Source organism: Elephas maximus, chromosome 14, assembly GCF_024166365.1.
Source record: "Elephas maximus indicus isolate mEleMax1 chromosome 14, mEleMax1 primary haplotype, whole genome shotgun sequence".
NCBI lineage: Eukaryota > Metazoa > Chordata > Mammalia > Proboscidea > Elephantidae > Elephas > Elephas maximus.
The window spans coordinates 98,601,655-98,618,042 of NC_064832.1; the positions used below are offsets into that span (position 1 = coordinate 98,601,655).

The 16,388-nt window shown below is 46.5% G+C and overlaps 1 protein-coding gene across 7 annotated transcripts in view; it reads left to right on the top strand.

Annotated features, from left to right (window-relative positions):
• Window positions 1–9,318, top strand: part of NBEA (neurobeachin) — an 892,011-nt gene extending 882,693 nt beyond the window's left edge. For all 7 annotated transcript variants that reach the window (XM_049853455.1, XM_049853457.1, XM_049853456.1 and 4 more), the window contains 4 exons: window positions 280–381; window positions 3,626–3,822; window positions 5,145–5,296; window positions 7,528–9,318. In XM_049853455.1, the coding sequence (XP_049709412.1) occupies window positions 280–381; window positions 3,626–3,822; window positions 5,145–5,296; window positions 7,528–7,618 (542 nt within the window). In that variant the 3' untranslated portion in view covers window positions 7,619–9,318. The remainder of the gene's footprint in view (window positions 1–279; window positions 382–3,625; window positions 3,823–5,144; window positions 5,297–7,527) is intronic.
• The last annotated feature ends 7,070 nt before the right edge of the window (window positions 9,319–16,388 follow it).

Genomic DNA, 16,388 nt, shown 5'->3' on the forward strand with positions numbered 1-16,388 from the left:
ATGTCTGTCCCGTAACAACAATAAGGCAGAGAATGGCCATCACTGCTGTCATAATGGTCTAAGTGCATCACCTACATTAACCTACCTAGTCATCTAAACAATTTACGTAGTTGGTACCACGGGGGTGCCCGTCCTACAGATGAGGAAACAGACCAGCTGCTAATGATAATGGTCATGCAGCTAGTAAATGTCCTTGATGACTACTGCTGACTGTTGTTTACAGTCTTTGATTTAGTGGTGGCACTGGTTTGTGGTGACTCGATGCTGCTGTTTTTTCAGGTGACTACCCTGCACCAAGAGCCGTCCTCACGGGCCATGACCACGAAGTTGTCTGTGTTTCTGTCTGTGCAGAGCTGGGACTCGTCATCAGTGGTGCAAAAGGTCAGAAGACATTTCTTTCATTTTAAATCTTAAAAAAATGTACCTTTAAGGCACAATAATTGGTCTCTCTTCACCTGGAGCAACAGGAAGAAGTCAGGAATAGGAGGAGGAAATGGAATGTGTGGCTAATTGCCTCCATGAACAACTGCCTCCTTTGCCAGGAAACCCGAAGAAATGGATGGTACCCAGCTACTATTACTGAATATTTTGATCAAAAATTCCGTAGAAGAACCATGTTCAAAAGGGGGAAAATTCAAAACACAATTTCAGCTTCTCATGGATTCTAGACTTTCTGGAGCCATGGAGGCTGGATGAACTCCTGAAACTATTGCCCTGAGATAGTCTTTAAACCTTAAACCAAAATTATCCCCTCTAGTCATCTGGGTTGGGTGGGTAGTCATCTTAAAACCAAACAGCAATCTAACTTAACTAGTAAAAAATACCTGCCTTGAGCATTGTGCTCTCTTAAAGAACTGTCTGTGTGGGGTCAAACGGCTCCTCGAAATGTCAGCTAGGGAGCTTAGGAGACAGTGGGGTTGTTAATGGGGAGAAACGATTCAGAAGAGGAGCGTGAGAATGGCTGCACAACTTGAAGCATGTAATCGGTGTCACTGAATTGTACATGTAGAAACTGTCGAGCTGATGTATTCTAAACAACAGCAACAAAATAAATAAAATTAGGTGGGAAGATGTACCATTTCCTCTCTCAGGCTAACCATGATTTGTGATTTATTTTAACAGGGGCTCCATAGACAAATGCAACCCCTAGGTTCTTTGCAGCTGTTTCATTTTATTATTAGTATTTACTAGTAACTAACAGGAAATATGTATAGAATTTTATGTAGTATTTTGTAGCTGTTCTAGCCAGAACCCTGGTAAATTAAATTGCAGTACATCCATCTGATGCAGGCATTAAAAATAACATCTTAAAAGATAAGTGGAAGATACCCGTGATGCATGGCGTTGCTCAGTAGATAAGGCTGTGATCCATCTCCACGAGCCCCTTCCTTTTCCTGGGCCGGGGGCTATATAAAGACTGGTGGGAAAGGAAACTGGACTCATGGGTTTCTTCTGACTCTTTGTGGATGAAGCGTTGTTTCGAGAAGAGTCAGGAAACCTAGGTTTTAATTTGGGTCAGATACCAGCTGTCCATAAGGAGCCCTGGTGGTGCAACAGTTAAGCACTCAGCTGCTATCCAAAAGGTTGGTAGTTTGAACTCACCTAGTAGCTCCACAAAGAAAGACCTGGCAATCTGCTCCCCTAAAGATTACAGACTAGGAAACCCTATGGAGCAGTTCTGCTCAGTCACATGGGGTCCCTGAGTTGGAATCGACTTGACAGCAGCCAACAAGGACAAGTTCTCCATGGGCAGGTGCTGAGGCAGGAAGGGGAGGGGTGCCCAGTGGAAGGGGAAGGGTGACCAGTGGGTGGAGCCCCTCACAGGGTTTGCAGTTCTCATTTTATGGGGAGTACGGGGAAGACACGGACGTCCTTTAAGCAGAGGAGTGGTGATGACCAGATCTGGTTTTCAAGAGCTTGTTCTGCCTGCTTTACAGAGAGCTGGCACAATGATGGCAGGGACCATGGTTTTCATCTTAGTATCTAAGAATAACAACCAAAGACAGACACGGGAGATTTGCCATGACTTTTAACTAAAAAAACGACAACAAAATAATATGTGTAGTATTATTCTATCCTGTAAATCTAAAAAAAGGAAAAAAAAGCAAGCTAAAAGACACTGGCATGGGGAAAAAATTAATTTTCCGTAAGTGCTGATATGAGAAGTAATTTCTGATTTAGTTTCTGTATTTCCTATAATGCACATCTGTTACTGTAGCGGAAACCCTGGTGGTGTAGCGGTTAAGTGCGATGGCTGCTAACCAAAAAGTCAACAGTTTGAATCTACCAGGTGCTCCTTGGAAATTCTGTGGGGCAGTTCTAATCTGTCCTATAGGGTCGTTATGAATCAGAATCGACTCAATGGCAATGGGTTTGTTTTGTTTTTTTTTTATTACTGTAGTAACCAGGAAAAAAACTAGGTATAGCTGTGTAATATCACAATATAATAAAAAATGATATTATATAGGTATACCTAGTTTTTTTCCTGATTACTACAGTAATAGATTTGCATTATAGGAAATACAGAAAATAAAAAACAAAATAGAAATCATCAGTTACAGTAATTAAGAGCTCAGCTGCTAACTGAAAAGTTGACAGTTCAAATCCACCAGCCACTTCTTGGAAACCCTATGGAGCAGTTCTACTCTGTCCTATTTAAGAAAAAAAAAAGAGTCCTAGCGACCCTATAGGACAGAGTAGAGCTACCTTGTAGGGTTTTCAAGGAGTGCCTGGTGGATTCAAACTGCCAACCTCTTGGTTAGCAGCCAAACTCTTTAACCACTACAGGGTCTCTGTAAGTCGTAATCAACTCGACGGCAACGGATTTCAGTATGCTATATAATATTGCTTGTCTGTTAAAATCAATTGATTGAAAAATGAAAATGTAAATTTATCCTGTTTAGAGGGTAATTTGAGCATGTAGTACTAAACTGTTTTAGCCTATTATTCTAAGTAAGATTTTTTTTTAATTATTTAAATTTTAAATAAATTTTAAAATAATTTGATCTATTACTTTAGACTAGTAATTTTTTGTCTTATCAACATTTCTACAAGGAAAAAAAAGATTGGTACAAAATAAGTCAATCTCATACTATTTTTGCATTCTTGTTGCACTGTTCATTTCTTTAAAAAACAAAAAGTGGTTTTGTAGTCTAAATTAGCTAATTTTCTTATTTTTGCATTTTACGCTTTATGTTTAGAGTAAAAAAAGTAAAACTTATTACATTTTTTTAATAGTAATGTATTTATGTGGCACAGTGTTAAAATTTGAATGCTGCTAGAGAAAATTGACGACTCTTTTGATAACTCTCCCAAAGTTTACAAGAAAAATTTCTAAAAAACACACTAAGAGAAATTTTCTGGGGCATATGGTCGTTTATTCCCGTATAAGCTATGAGCTGTCTTCTTCTATGACAAATATTCTCTGATGAAAAAGGAGACCACGTACTTACCCAGTTAAGTGGTCCAGCGTGTGTGTTATTTACGAGGTATTCTGAGTGGGCACTGGGCTCTGCCTGGCAAACTCTTTTCTCTTCCCTCTGCAAGTCTGAGTGCACACAGTACGTTTGTGGGTTTGTGAGAGCTGAGGTGTGATTTCCCGTCACCTCTGTCACCCCTTCTGCAGAAGGCCCCTGCCTTGTCCACACCATCACTGGAGACTTGCTGAGAGCCCTGGAAGGACCAGAAAACTGCTTATTCCCACGTCTGATCTCCGTCTCCAGTGAGGGCCACTGTATCATACACTACGAGCGAGGCCGGTTCAGCAACTTCAGCATCAACGGGAAGCTTCTGGCTCAGATGGAGATCAACGACTCCACTCGGGTAAATCTGCATGCTCGGTGGCTAAAGAGGGCCTGAAACCAAGCTGTTTTACATGAGGTGATTTATGGTAGAATTCCTCCAGCATCCCTGTAAATGTGCAGTGGCTTAAAAAGCATGTACGTATCAAAACAAAATGTGGTGCACGCGTGCAGCGAATACTGCTCAGCCACGAGGAGAAATGAAGTCCTGGTGCGTGCACAGTGGGGACGGCCCTTGACAACGTGCCGCTGAGTGGGCGCAGTTGGTCACAAATGGACAGATACTGTGTGACCCCACTTGGGTGAAACATCTGGGTGTACAGTGTGTAGAGGCCAGTGTTTATAGTGGTTACGGGGCCAGGAGGACGCGGTGCTCGGGGGCACGGAGCTGTGGTTACGGGCGATGGCATAACTGGGGAGTGGGGTAGGGTGGTGGTTGAGCAGCTTGAACGTAGTTAATGTCACTGAACTTTACATGTGAAGATTCTTGAAATGTCAAAGTTTTTATGCATATATATTTATCATAATAAAAAAACATATGCAAAAAAGCATGTAAGTTCATGTACGTTGATACTTCGAATGAACCTAGTGTTCATATATTAAAAAGAAAACCTGTTGCCGTTGAGTGAGTTCTGACTCGTAGCGACCCTACAGGACAAGGTGGGACTGTCCCAGAGGGTTTCCAGGGGGCAGCTGGTGGGTGGTCAGCAGCCAAGCCCTTAACCACTGTACCACCAGGGCCCCAAAGTTCGTATAATCTAAGTAATTAATCCAGTGAATTACACGTTAGCGGTGACACCAGCAGTTTGGTTAGCAGTTAGGCCCGTAAGGAGATGGTCTTTAAGCTCCTTTACAAATGACTGTTTCAGCCCAGTGCCGTCACAACGTGAAGGGCCCGTTTGTTGTCAGGTGGTCTTATCTTTAGTACCCTAGACAAAAATTAAATATACTCAATTGCCTTCATCCCCGAGTGAATTGTAACTGCTGGCCCATCGTTATTAAAAGCTGTTTTGAAATATGCTTCTATTTGCCCAAAAAGCCTAGACGTTAATAATATTCAGGACTTAACAAAGCATCATGTTACCTCATTCTCAGGTTACTCCTGGGTTAGGTTGGTAATACTCCCTTCGGGATGTCAGTTATTTTGTAGCTTAATTTGGTTTTAATAAGACCCTCTGCATCTCTAAGAGCCTTGCTAAGTTCCAGGTTGGGAATTCTGTGGGTCACACGGTCGCCAAGAGTAGACGGCTGCTAGGACACGTGTGGCCTGCTCCTGAGGAAGGTGCTCTGGCCAGCTGGGAAGCCCTGAGGGACATGGTGGGCTCTCTGTCCTCTCTCCTGAAGGCCATCCTCCTGAGCAGCGACGGGCAGAACCTGGTGACTGGCGGGGACAATGGCGTGGTGGAGGTCTGGCAGGCCTGCGACTTCAAGCAGCTCTACATCTACCCAGGATGTGACGCTGGCATCAGAGCCATGGACTTGTCCCACGACCAGAGGTAAGCGCGTCAGGGAGGAACTGACCCCGAGAACCGGGACAAAACGCTCCTCCCAGGCTAGCACGTGGGGCAGGTCCCTGTGGAGAAGATCGGCGTCCGGGTGGAAGGAGGCTAGCCCGGAGAGGGTAAACTGAGGACAGTGAGGACTCAGGGACTCTGCTAAGAGGGAAGCAGAGGAAGGCAGGAGGAACAACAGCTAAGGCACATTCTAAGGGCCCAAAACATAGAACGTGTCCCCACGGGAGGTCCTCCCCTCGTACCAGGCGGGCAGCCCTGGGCTTTCCAGGGCACAAGGGTAGCCGGTGTTCCTGAGAAGAGGTGGGGACAGCTTGAGGCTCATGTCGCACTAGTGAGCACCAGCAAAGTGCTGAGTGTGGCCATGGCCAGCTTCTGGTGTCAGAGATGCCAGGCACTCGCCCACTACTTGAAATAATCCCCCCGCCTCCATTTTCTTATCCACCTATTCCCATTTATGTTATTTTGTTATTTTTTGTGTGTTCCTGCCAGACACCTGACACCTTTCTGGGAAGGGTTGATATGAACATCAATTAATTAATAAGATTTTCTGTTGTTCTTCATTTTGTGAGGGAATTTTGTTATTTCCTAAAATTAAACTTCAGGTTCATTATAAAGTGAAAAGATTAGGAACATAAAATCTAAAGCTTCAAAATAAGCTAAACTCATAATTATAACATGGCATGTAATTTCTCATTTTTTCCTAGATATTTAACAGAAATAAGAACAGTTTGTTAACCAACTTTTTTCAACTATATACAATATTCCTTACAGGACAGTTGCTTTTAAACTATTGTAAATATTAAGAGATACAATAAATTTAACAAAACGTCTTCACAACATAGTAAAAAATAGTGTAGTTTGGAAGATGGTGTGTTTGGTCTGAGGGCAGATTTTATTTTTGGCTTTGTTTTGTTTTTGCACAGATTGTTTTTAAAGAGCGTTTAAGCAGGTTAATATTGCTAGAGTATTCCAGATTGTGGCTGTCCAGACTCGTGAACACGTGAGGATGGTTCTCTGTGTAATTACTTGTATACACATGGTATTTTTAAAATGATTGAAATGATTTGTGTTCTTAACTGATACTCTTATCCATTCATGTATTCATTTTGCAAATATTTGCTGTCAACATCATAGATTAAGTACCACACAGAGTACTGAGGATACATGAAAAGATTACTGATCTCAAAACCAAAACAAAAAACCCAAACCCTGCTGTTGAGTCAGTTCTGACTCATGGCGACCCCATGTGTTATCAAGGAGAACTGCTTCACAGAGTTTTCTTGGCTGCAGCCTTTACAGAAGGAGATTGCCAGCCTTTTCTCCTGGTGCCGCTGGGTGAGTTTGAACTGCCAACCTTTAGGTTAGTAGATGAGCAGGAACCTTTTGTACCACCAGGGAGCTTGGTGATCTGAAAGCACTCAGAATAATCCCAATACAGCAGCTGTAGATGAGGGAGCAGGAAGAGAGCAGCAGAGGAAGAAGAGACTGACGTTTCCTGAGGCGTGAGGAGTGCAGGGAAGGCCTCCCGCTCCCAGGCGTGGGGACAGAGGGTGAGGGCACAGGAGCAAGGTCAGCCACACGAGAGCTCCCCAAAGCTGAGGGAGAGAGATACGCTTCAAGTGTCTGTTTCCATCCAATCTCCTCCTTAATGCCCATTCTTTCTGTTGTTTTACCACGTACCTGATACTTTTTAACCACACTGCATGCTTATAACTGAATATACATTTCGAGGGGATTCATGCTCAAAAGCAGCCGTTGGTGTCGACGGAATTCCCTCAGGAGAGCATGTGGAGTGAGAACTTTAGGAGTGGAGTGACCGGAGGAGACTAAGAAGGGTCAGAGAGAGAGGAAGGAAAGTGGAAATCCTCAGAGAAACCAGGAGATGAGGGATGTTCCCAAGGAGGAGGTGGGCAGGCATAGATATGATGCTGAGAGGCGGCACGGTGCTGCTGACGTTGACAGCAGGGATCCGCAGGCTGTCTAAGGTTCCCAGTGGGACCAGGTGTGGGCAGGATGGATCCACGAGCCTGTCTAAGGTTCCCAGTGGGTCCAGGCGTGGGCAGGATGGGTCAGCTTTCTCTCCCAAGAGCCCTGTCTCATTGAACAGAAAATGCAGACTTGGTGAGCTTCGAGGTCCTGATGTTGCGTCCTGTAAAATGGCAGCCACGTCCGTGACCCAGTGTCCCTCCTGACAGCTGTCTCTGCTTTTCCAGGACTCTGATCACGGGCATGGCGTCTGGCAGCATTGTAGCTTTTAATATAGATTTTAACCGGTGGCATTATGAGCATCAAAACAGATACTGAAGAGAAACGAAGACCCAATGCCAAGTAAAGGCCGAGAGGAAAGGCAACATCTCGGGGGAAAGCTCGCCGACGTGGGCCTCGTTTGTGCGTTCCATCACACCCAGCAATAGCTGTCCATCGTAGCCAGCAACCATTTTACTTTGTGTGTTTTTTCACGACCAAACACCAGCTGCTACCCAGCCAGCTTCTATCATGTAAATTATATGAATTAGGGGATGTTTTGGTAATTATTTCATATATCGTTGTTTATTGAGAAAGGTTGTAGGGCGCGTCACAAGAGACTTTTGACCATTCTGAAGAAGTTTGTCTGGTTGTTACAAAGTGTAAGCTTTGAACCTAACCTGCGTCTCATTTCCAGCCTCTTTTCAAGCTGAGAAAAAACAAAAGAAGAAAAAAAAAAACGTTTGATACTTTGTACATCAGATGCATCTTATTTAAAGGGATACTTTTGTAAAAGTAAAACCTTGTATAAAGAAAAAAACGTTTCTTAATTTTATTGTGGAGTTAAAACTTGCATGCTCTTTAATCTCAATGTCCCGGTGGAGCAGGTACGTTCACGCCAGGAAAAGGGAGATCCCTCCAAGGACACAGCTTGTTCAAAAGGGTTGAATTAGGTTCAGTCAGTAATTTTTGACATTTTCACCAATATATAGTTTGCAGTTTTTAATCTAAATTCATCCTTCCGAGAGACATTTGCTCACAAGGCATTTGGATACTAAGCCATTATTTGCCATTTTGGTACTTACACAAAGAAAATTCAGCCCTACCGTCGTGATTCACAGACATAGCAGAGAGGGGCTGAGGGTGAGGCCTGGGTTTTTACCATATAAATAGGAACCACGGTCCTTAGTGGCATAGCAGTGGCTTCCGACAGACCTCTGACGTTCTCTTCCAGAATCTTCCCCTGGGCTAGCATGTGGACATTAGGAAGGGGGTCTGATGCCAACTTTGTTTGTTTTACTCTTTGGTTCTTGAATATAGCTTAGTTTCTTTAATAACAAGTTGGACTTCATTACACAGCTCCAGTTATTCTTTTATGTTCTTGTGAGATTCTCACCTGAAGCCGCACTCTTAGCCTGAGGCACTTCATCTTTTAGGGCATAAAATGATGGCTCGCCAGTGATTTTCCTACGTTGCACCCATCAGGTTCCACACCCAGGGGAGTGGACTCTCACGTTTCTTCTCTGTATATTTGGTGACCGTATCGTCATAGATGTACGTACTGTGTCAGTAGGGACTATGAGGCATGTCGCAGGAATGTAATATTCTCAGAACTTACACTCACTTGCAGTCATTTATTTAAAAAGATTAAACGAGATAATGGATTCTTTGTATTGGCACTTTGCGCCAGAAACATATCGTTATTTATTGCTGTGATCACCTCTTTGTTACCCACCCTGTACTAGTAGGTTTTAGCACTGAACCCTTTCGCTGCTGTTTGTATTTCTGAGCCTCTGAGATGACGGGCAGTCAGCGTGACCATGGCGCTCTCCGCTGCCGGGCTGCACGCTGTCTCAGGTTGGTAGCTTAGAGCTGGGAGAGTACAAACATCTGGAAGACGAGTTCATTTCATCTTGAGATCACGGTGAAATATTTTGGATTTATAAATTCCTTACGCTATTGTAACCATGTTTTATTGCAAAGATGTAAAATATGCCAGATGTGTGTGAGTTGGAAATCAAAAAAGAAAAATAAAATATGCAAAGAATTCATCGATGCCTTCCCACTTCCTTGGCCACTTGACTAACATGCATTTGTTATGTGAAGTCCCCATCACCGCGTGTAAAGGACCCCCATCCAGAGACATAGAATGAGTCCTAATGAGGGTCTGTCATTTGCCGAAATGTGAGCTGTCGGCTCAGCCATCTGGCAGGGATTTGGGGCGACAGAGACCAGGAGGACACAGCCTTCATCCTTTATTCTGCCCAATACACTGTTTTGGTGGTTTTTCTTTACACACTAACACTAAGGAACTAATTTCAGCTTACAGTGAGGGATATAATCATTCTAAAAACCCACTGCCATTCAGTCGATTCCGACTCACAGCAACCCTATAGGACAGAGTAGAACTGCCCCACAGAGTTTCCAAGGCTGTAATCTTTATGGAAGCAGACTGCCACGTCTTTCTCCCAAGGAGCAGCTGGTAGGTCCCAACCACCAACCTTTTGGTTATCAGCCGAGTGCTTAACCACTGCTCCACTGGGGCTCTTCATGACTCATTCCGTAAGTGTTATCAAATAATGCTGCGACCAGCACTTTCTAGAATTCATCATCCACCAGGCATGACACAGGCAGGGGCTGGGAGACCTCAAGGAACTGAACAGCAGCTGGAGGCTGGGAGGAGGCAAGGCCAAGGGACTCTAGGCCAGCCCAGTCCACACTGGGGTGGAGAGGGGCTGGGTCCCCGCATGCCTGGGGTGGGGAGGGGCTGGGAAAGCCAGCCAGATAGGCCCAGGATGGACAAGCAGGGATTGGGGTTCCCCCTGTATCCTCAGGACAGAAAACCCAGAACCTAGAGGGCAGGAAAAAGGTTTGCTCATCTCTCTGTCCCTCCCATCCTCACTGCAGACATCTACCTAGCACCATCAGCCCCTCTGGCTCCCTGCCTCTCCCAGCAGCATCCCCTGGGCCATCTCATCCCCCAGCTGATGTCGCTGCCTCCCACCTGACCTGCCCCAGCCGGAGGGGTATCACCAAACCACAAACACAGCCAGCCAGCCCCCTGCTTAGCCCTGCAGGATCAAATCTGGGTTAAAAACAGGTATTTCACTTTTATCTCAAGAGGCCTTTTTTTATCCTGGAACTTAAAAATTCCTAACCCAAAATTAATCCCCCAGGGGCTTTTTTCCTCTCTTGCCAGAAGTTGCTAATCAACTTTTCATTCCTGTTCCAAGAGTTGACAGTAACAAAACCATTAACTTGTGGTTTAACGAAAAAGACTCGGGCTTCTTTAGCTTAAATTTCCTGTGGTCTCAGGACAGCAGGTGGTGGCTGCAGGGCAGCACTTTTTAGTGTTACCCCAGCAGCCATTGAGTACTTCGTCCCAGTGGAAACCTGTATTCTTCAGGCAAAGTTACTTGTCTCTGTGCATTCTCCATTCTCTGGAACAGGCTTCCCTTGCTTGAGGAGAAGATTCTGCCAATTTGCGAATTGTTTATTAAATCAGGGCGCAATCAAATATGGTGTTACTCTTTTAATTCATGGTTATACTTTTAACAGCATCTCACCCTGCCTTCTCACTGTGAACCAGAAGTTCTTAAACTGGAGAGGGGCCTCCCAGGGAGCTTATAAAGCAGAATTTAGTGGTTCAGCAGCCACCGCCGCCCCCACCCCCAGGTGATTCTGATGTGGGTGACCCTTGGGCACATTTTCAGCAACACTTATTTCAGAGATAAAGCCCAAACTCAGGAGAGCACAGACGTCCCCAGCAAGGCACACATTCTCATCCGTCACTCCTCCGGGTAGCCTACGTCCCAGGCTGCCCAACCAGGTGCCACTGAGTCGACTCCAATCCATGGCTCCCCATGAGTGTCAGAGCAGAACTATGTTCTACAGGATTTTCAGTGGCTGTGACCTTACAGTAGATGGCCAGGCCTTTTTTCCAAGGTGCCTCTGGGTGGACTCGAACCTCCATCCTCTAGGTTAACAGCCAAGCCTGTTAACTGGTTACACCACCCAGGGACGCCACACCCAGTCAAGTCCTGGAGAACTCCTGTGCACCTTTATACCCAGCTTCGTCCTGTTGTTTGGTGCTTCTCAGTGGATTCCGACTCACAGAGACCCCATGTGACAGAGTAGAGTTTTCTAGGCTGTAATCTTTACAGAAGCAGACTGCCACGTCTTTCACCCATGGATCCACTGGTGGGTTCGAACCACCAACCTTTCAGTTAGCAACTGAGTGCTTAACTGTTGTGCCACCAGGGCTTCTTAATGGTAACACTAGACAACCACTTTCCTGTCCTTTCTTGATCAAATAAAGCCAGCTCTGAAATGTTTTTGAAATGTCAGTGGCTCCTGAAATCCCAAAGCCAACCCCTGATTTAAACCTGACATCAAATCCAGAGGAAACAGCCCCAAGCCCGAAACCCTTCAGGGCTGAGGCTAAAGATGTGGCCAAGTCCCATCAGCACAGAGTCGGGTGCTGCACTTCTGCCCAGGGTTTGACCCAACCAGACCAGACCAGGCAGAACCGAACCAAACTTTTCCTCTCTGACTAGGTGGTTGAACAGAGCTAAACCCAAAGTGATATGCATCTGAGATAGCAGGGAGCTGCTGGCCCAGCCTCCCCTAAAAAGCACGGAGATTCCTTCAAAATCCAGTGATCCTCAGTTAGGGACCCCACAGGTCACCTTCCCTGTTGTGATGGTTAATGTCATGTGTCAATCTGGCCAGGCGGTGATTCTCAGAGGTTTGGCAGACACTGGACTGGGTGCTCTTCCATAATGTGATATGATGTAATCATCTTCCGTGATGTGATCTGATGTGAGCAGCCAATCAGCTGAAAGTGCAGTTTCCTTGGGGGTGTGGCCTCCTGCCTCCAGGATATAAATGGATGTTCTGGCACAGCTCACTCTCTCTCAACCCTGCGCTCATCTTGTGGCCTGACCTTTGGTTCCTGGGACATAAAGCTGTGGGAGTGCCATCGTTAAGCACTCAGCTGCTAACTAAAGACCTGGTGATCTACCTGCATAAAGATTACAGCCTAGGAAACCCTATGGGGCAATTCTACACTGTCACATGGGGTCACTATGAGTCGGAATTGACTTGACTACACACAAAAGAACAAGAAGGCTGCAGAAGTCTCCAGCCCACCACCTGACCTGCGGATTTGGGACTTGTCAGCCCCCATAGTTGGGTTAACCATTTCCTTGGGGTAAATTTATTGCTCTGTCTCTCCACCAGATATATCTGTATCTCCAACTGTCTGTCCATCCATCCTTCTATCTGTGTCTGTCCATCCATCGGTCTGTCCATGTGTCCATCTGTCTGTCTATGCCTGTCTGTCCTTCTGTCTGTGTGTCCATCTGCCTGTCCGTCTCACTGGCTTTGCTCCCTTAAAGAACTCATACTAAGATGCCTGTCCATCATGAGAGTAAGGGATGGGACATTCAGAGGCAGGACGTGGGTGGGGAGCTGAGCACCCCAAAGCCTGCCTCGCTGTATCATTCCAGTCCTGACTCCCCTCCCCCCACGGGCCTGTCCCAGGGCCTAGGCAGGGCCACGGCTAGAGGCCAAGAACACCAGGTGGGGCTATCACTGGTAGGAGGCTCCCCGGCCACCATAGGTCTTACGGCAAGGGGGCTGGCCACAGGTCTGAGAAGCTTCAGAGGGAGGGGTTGCTGCCGGAGCCCCAGGAACCCCAGCATCAGGCCCAGAGGCCTTAGGGAGGTGTGGCGGACTGCCTGTCACGTCCTTGGAGAAAGTATCTGCCCTCCATCAGCCAGCCTTCCTGCTTACAGCCAGAGAAAACCAGCTCCAATGAAGTGACGCAGAAAAGCCATTTTCTGAAAGCGCGTTTGGGAAAGCCCCTCCAGCTGTGGCTGTCCTAGACCAACAGAACATCTACAGAGTTAGATAAAGTCTGAAAACCTTCCTTGAAATGCGAAGCTGACCTGGCACAAAATGAAGTTTCCACAGAGGCTGAAGACAAAGTTGGGGGGCAGAGGTGCTACAGTGGTTTAACGCTCACCTTCCATGCAGGAGACCTGGGTTCAATTTCCAGCCAATGGATCTCATGCACGGTCACCACCCATCTGTCAGTGGAGGCGTTGTGTGTTGCTATGACGCTGAACAGGTCTCAGTGGAGCTTCCAGACTAAGACTAGGAAGAAAGGCCTGGTGATTCTCCTGAAAATCAGCCTATCTGCAACTGATCGTGGGGATGGTGCAGGACCAGGCAGCGTTTCGGTCCGTCGTGGGTGGGGTGACCATGAGTCCAGGGCCAACGCAATGACAGCTGACAACAACAGCAAAGACAAAGGTAAAGCAGGAAGCCTGGGTCACCTGTAAAGACGTGTTGGTGCAGCACTGCCCTCGCTGGAACCGGCAGGTGCTGGCTTGCGTGGCAGACCTGGGCGTGGCAGCATCTTTTGTGAGCTTGTTGGTTGAATGTCTTTGTTTTGCTTCACTTTGTATTCTTTTGAGGAAGCAAGTGGGAGCCCAGTGCCTCCCTTATTAGAGAGAAAGAAGTCAAAATAAAGGGACCTACGGCTGAGGATGAAGACCTTCACAAAACCCACATCCATGCCAGGGGGATTTAAAAGCAGAAATAGGGAAGAAGAAAAACAACGATGCTAACCAGAAGGGTGGTTGTGGCTGCTGAGATTGAACTTCAAATTAGCTTTGAGCCTTCTGGCAGCGTCAGCCAAAATCAAAAGGGCAACACATAAGAGTAACTACGTGGAGTTATTCTGAACAGCCGAACTGAGCACCCACTGGGCGCCTTGGTCCCGAGACACTATTTCCTATCCTCACAACTCCACCCAACGTAGGTAATCGTTCCTACAGTTCACAGCAGAGAACTGAGGCCCAGAGGGTGAGATGCCTTATCGAAGGATGCACACAAAGGCTTCCTCACACAACGTCTTGAAATTAATCAATCATTAAATGTGAGTCGCTGAGAAATCAGATGAGTCAGGGCAGGCTTGATGGCAGCCAGCAACAAAGCCACCAAATCATGGAACACCCCATGGCCACTTGATTCATAAAGCGTTTCACACTAGGGCTCAGGCCTGAGGTGCCTTTGCCTTGCCAGCCTAGTCTCCCCAATAGGACGGTCGGAGAAGAAGGTCCAGGTTCAACACACGGTCCCAGGCCAGGTAAGGTCCAGTCCTCAGGGACTCCCTCCCACTCTGCAGGAGCCCAGGAGGGGAGGGAAGGGGAGGAGAGAGGAAGGGAGAGGAGGGAGACAGCGGACCAGCCCTGGGAGGAGGATGGGGTCAGGCCCAGGAGAAGGGCTGGGAATTGGAACTGGAAGCTTCCTCCCTCTCCCAGCCTCCTCCCTTCCCTCCCCAATCCCTTCACCTCACCCCTTCCCTCCCCTCCTCCCCTTCCCTCCCCTACCTGAAAACCTATTGGAATCCCAAAGGAAGTGAGGAAGACTCCTAAGCATAAGAAAAGATGCACAACCTCACTAGCAACAGGGATGTAAATTCAAGGATTTGGGGGAGGATTTTAAACTGAGGATGGATGTGATCACAGCACTGTCTAAACACTTGCGTTGTTGTTCACTGATGCACAGTGACCTCAGGTACAACCAAACGCTGCCCCGCCTGCTCCATCACCGTCACAGGCTGTGATCAGGCCACTGTGATCCACAGGTTTCCATTGACTGATTTTTGGAATCAGGTTGCCAGGCCTTTCTTCCTAGTCTGTCTTAGTCTTCATGCCCCACCGAAACCAGTTCAGCAACATGCCAACACAGGAGCCTCCACTGACTGAGCTGCACTGGCTGGGAATTGAACTCAGGTCTCCCGCATGGAGGATACGAACTCTGCCACTGAACCATTACTGCCCTCAAACACTTGTACTATTACTCAGTCTAAAATGTAAAGGCAATGTATCTTCCTGTTGCATCATTGCATCAAACCAAAACCAAACCTGTTACCGTAGACCTAACTCCGGCTCGTAGCAACCCTACAGGACAGAGTAGAACTGCCCCATAGGGTTTTGGAGGAGCAGCTGGTGGGTTTGAACTGCCGACCTTTTGGTTAGCAGCCGAGCTCTCAAGCAATGTACCACCAGGGCTCCAATCATTGCATGTTGTCGTTGTTGTTGTTGTTGTTGTTGTTAGGTGCCGTCGAGTCGGTTCCGACTCATAGCGACCCTACGCACAACAGAACAAAACACTGCCCGGTCCTGCGCCATCCTTACAATTATTGTTATGCTTGAGCTCATTGTTGCAGCCACTATGTCACCCCACCACATTGAGGGTCTTTCTCTTTTCCGCTGACCCTGTACTCTGCCAAGCGTGATGTCCTTCTCCGGGGACTCATCCCTCCTAACATGTCCAAAGTATGTAAGACGCAGTCTTGCCATCCTTGCTTCTAAGGAGCATTCTGGCTGTACTTCTAAGACAGATTCGTTCGTTCTTTTGGCAGTCCATGGTATATTCAATATTCTTCGCCAACACAATTCAAAGGCCTCAATTCTTCTCAGTCTTCCTTATTCGTTGTCCAGCTTTCACATGCATATGATGTGATTGAAAATACCATGGCTTGGGTCAGGCACACCTTAGTCTTCAAGGTGACATCTTTGCTCTTCAACACTTTGAAGAGGCCCTTTGCAGCAGATTTACCCAATGCAATGCATCTTTTGATTTCTTGACTGCTGCTTCCATGGCTGTCGATTATGGATCCAAGTAAAATGAAATCCTTGACAACTTCAATCTTTTCTCCGTTTATCATGATGTTGCTCACTGGTCCAGCTGTGAAGATTTTTGTTTTCTTTATGTTGAGGTGCAATCCATACCGAAGGCTGTGGTCTTTGACCTTCATCAGTAAGTGCTTCAAGTCCTCTTCACTTTCAGCAAGCAAGGTTGTGTTGTCTGCATAACGCGGGTTGTTAAGGGTCTCCCTCCAATCCTTATGCCCCGTTCTTCTTCATATAGTCCAACTTCTCGGATTATTTGCTCAGCATACAGATTAAATAGGTATGGTGAAAGGATACAACCCTGACACACACCTTTCCTGACTTTAAACCAATCAGTATCCCCTTGTTCTGTCCAAACAACTGCCTCTTGATCTATGTAAAGGTTCCTCATGAGCACAATT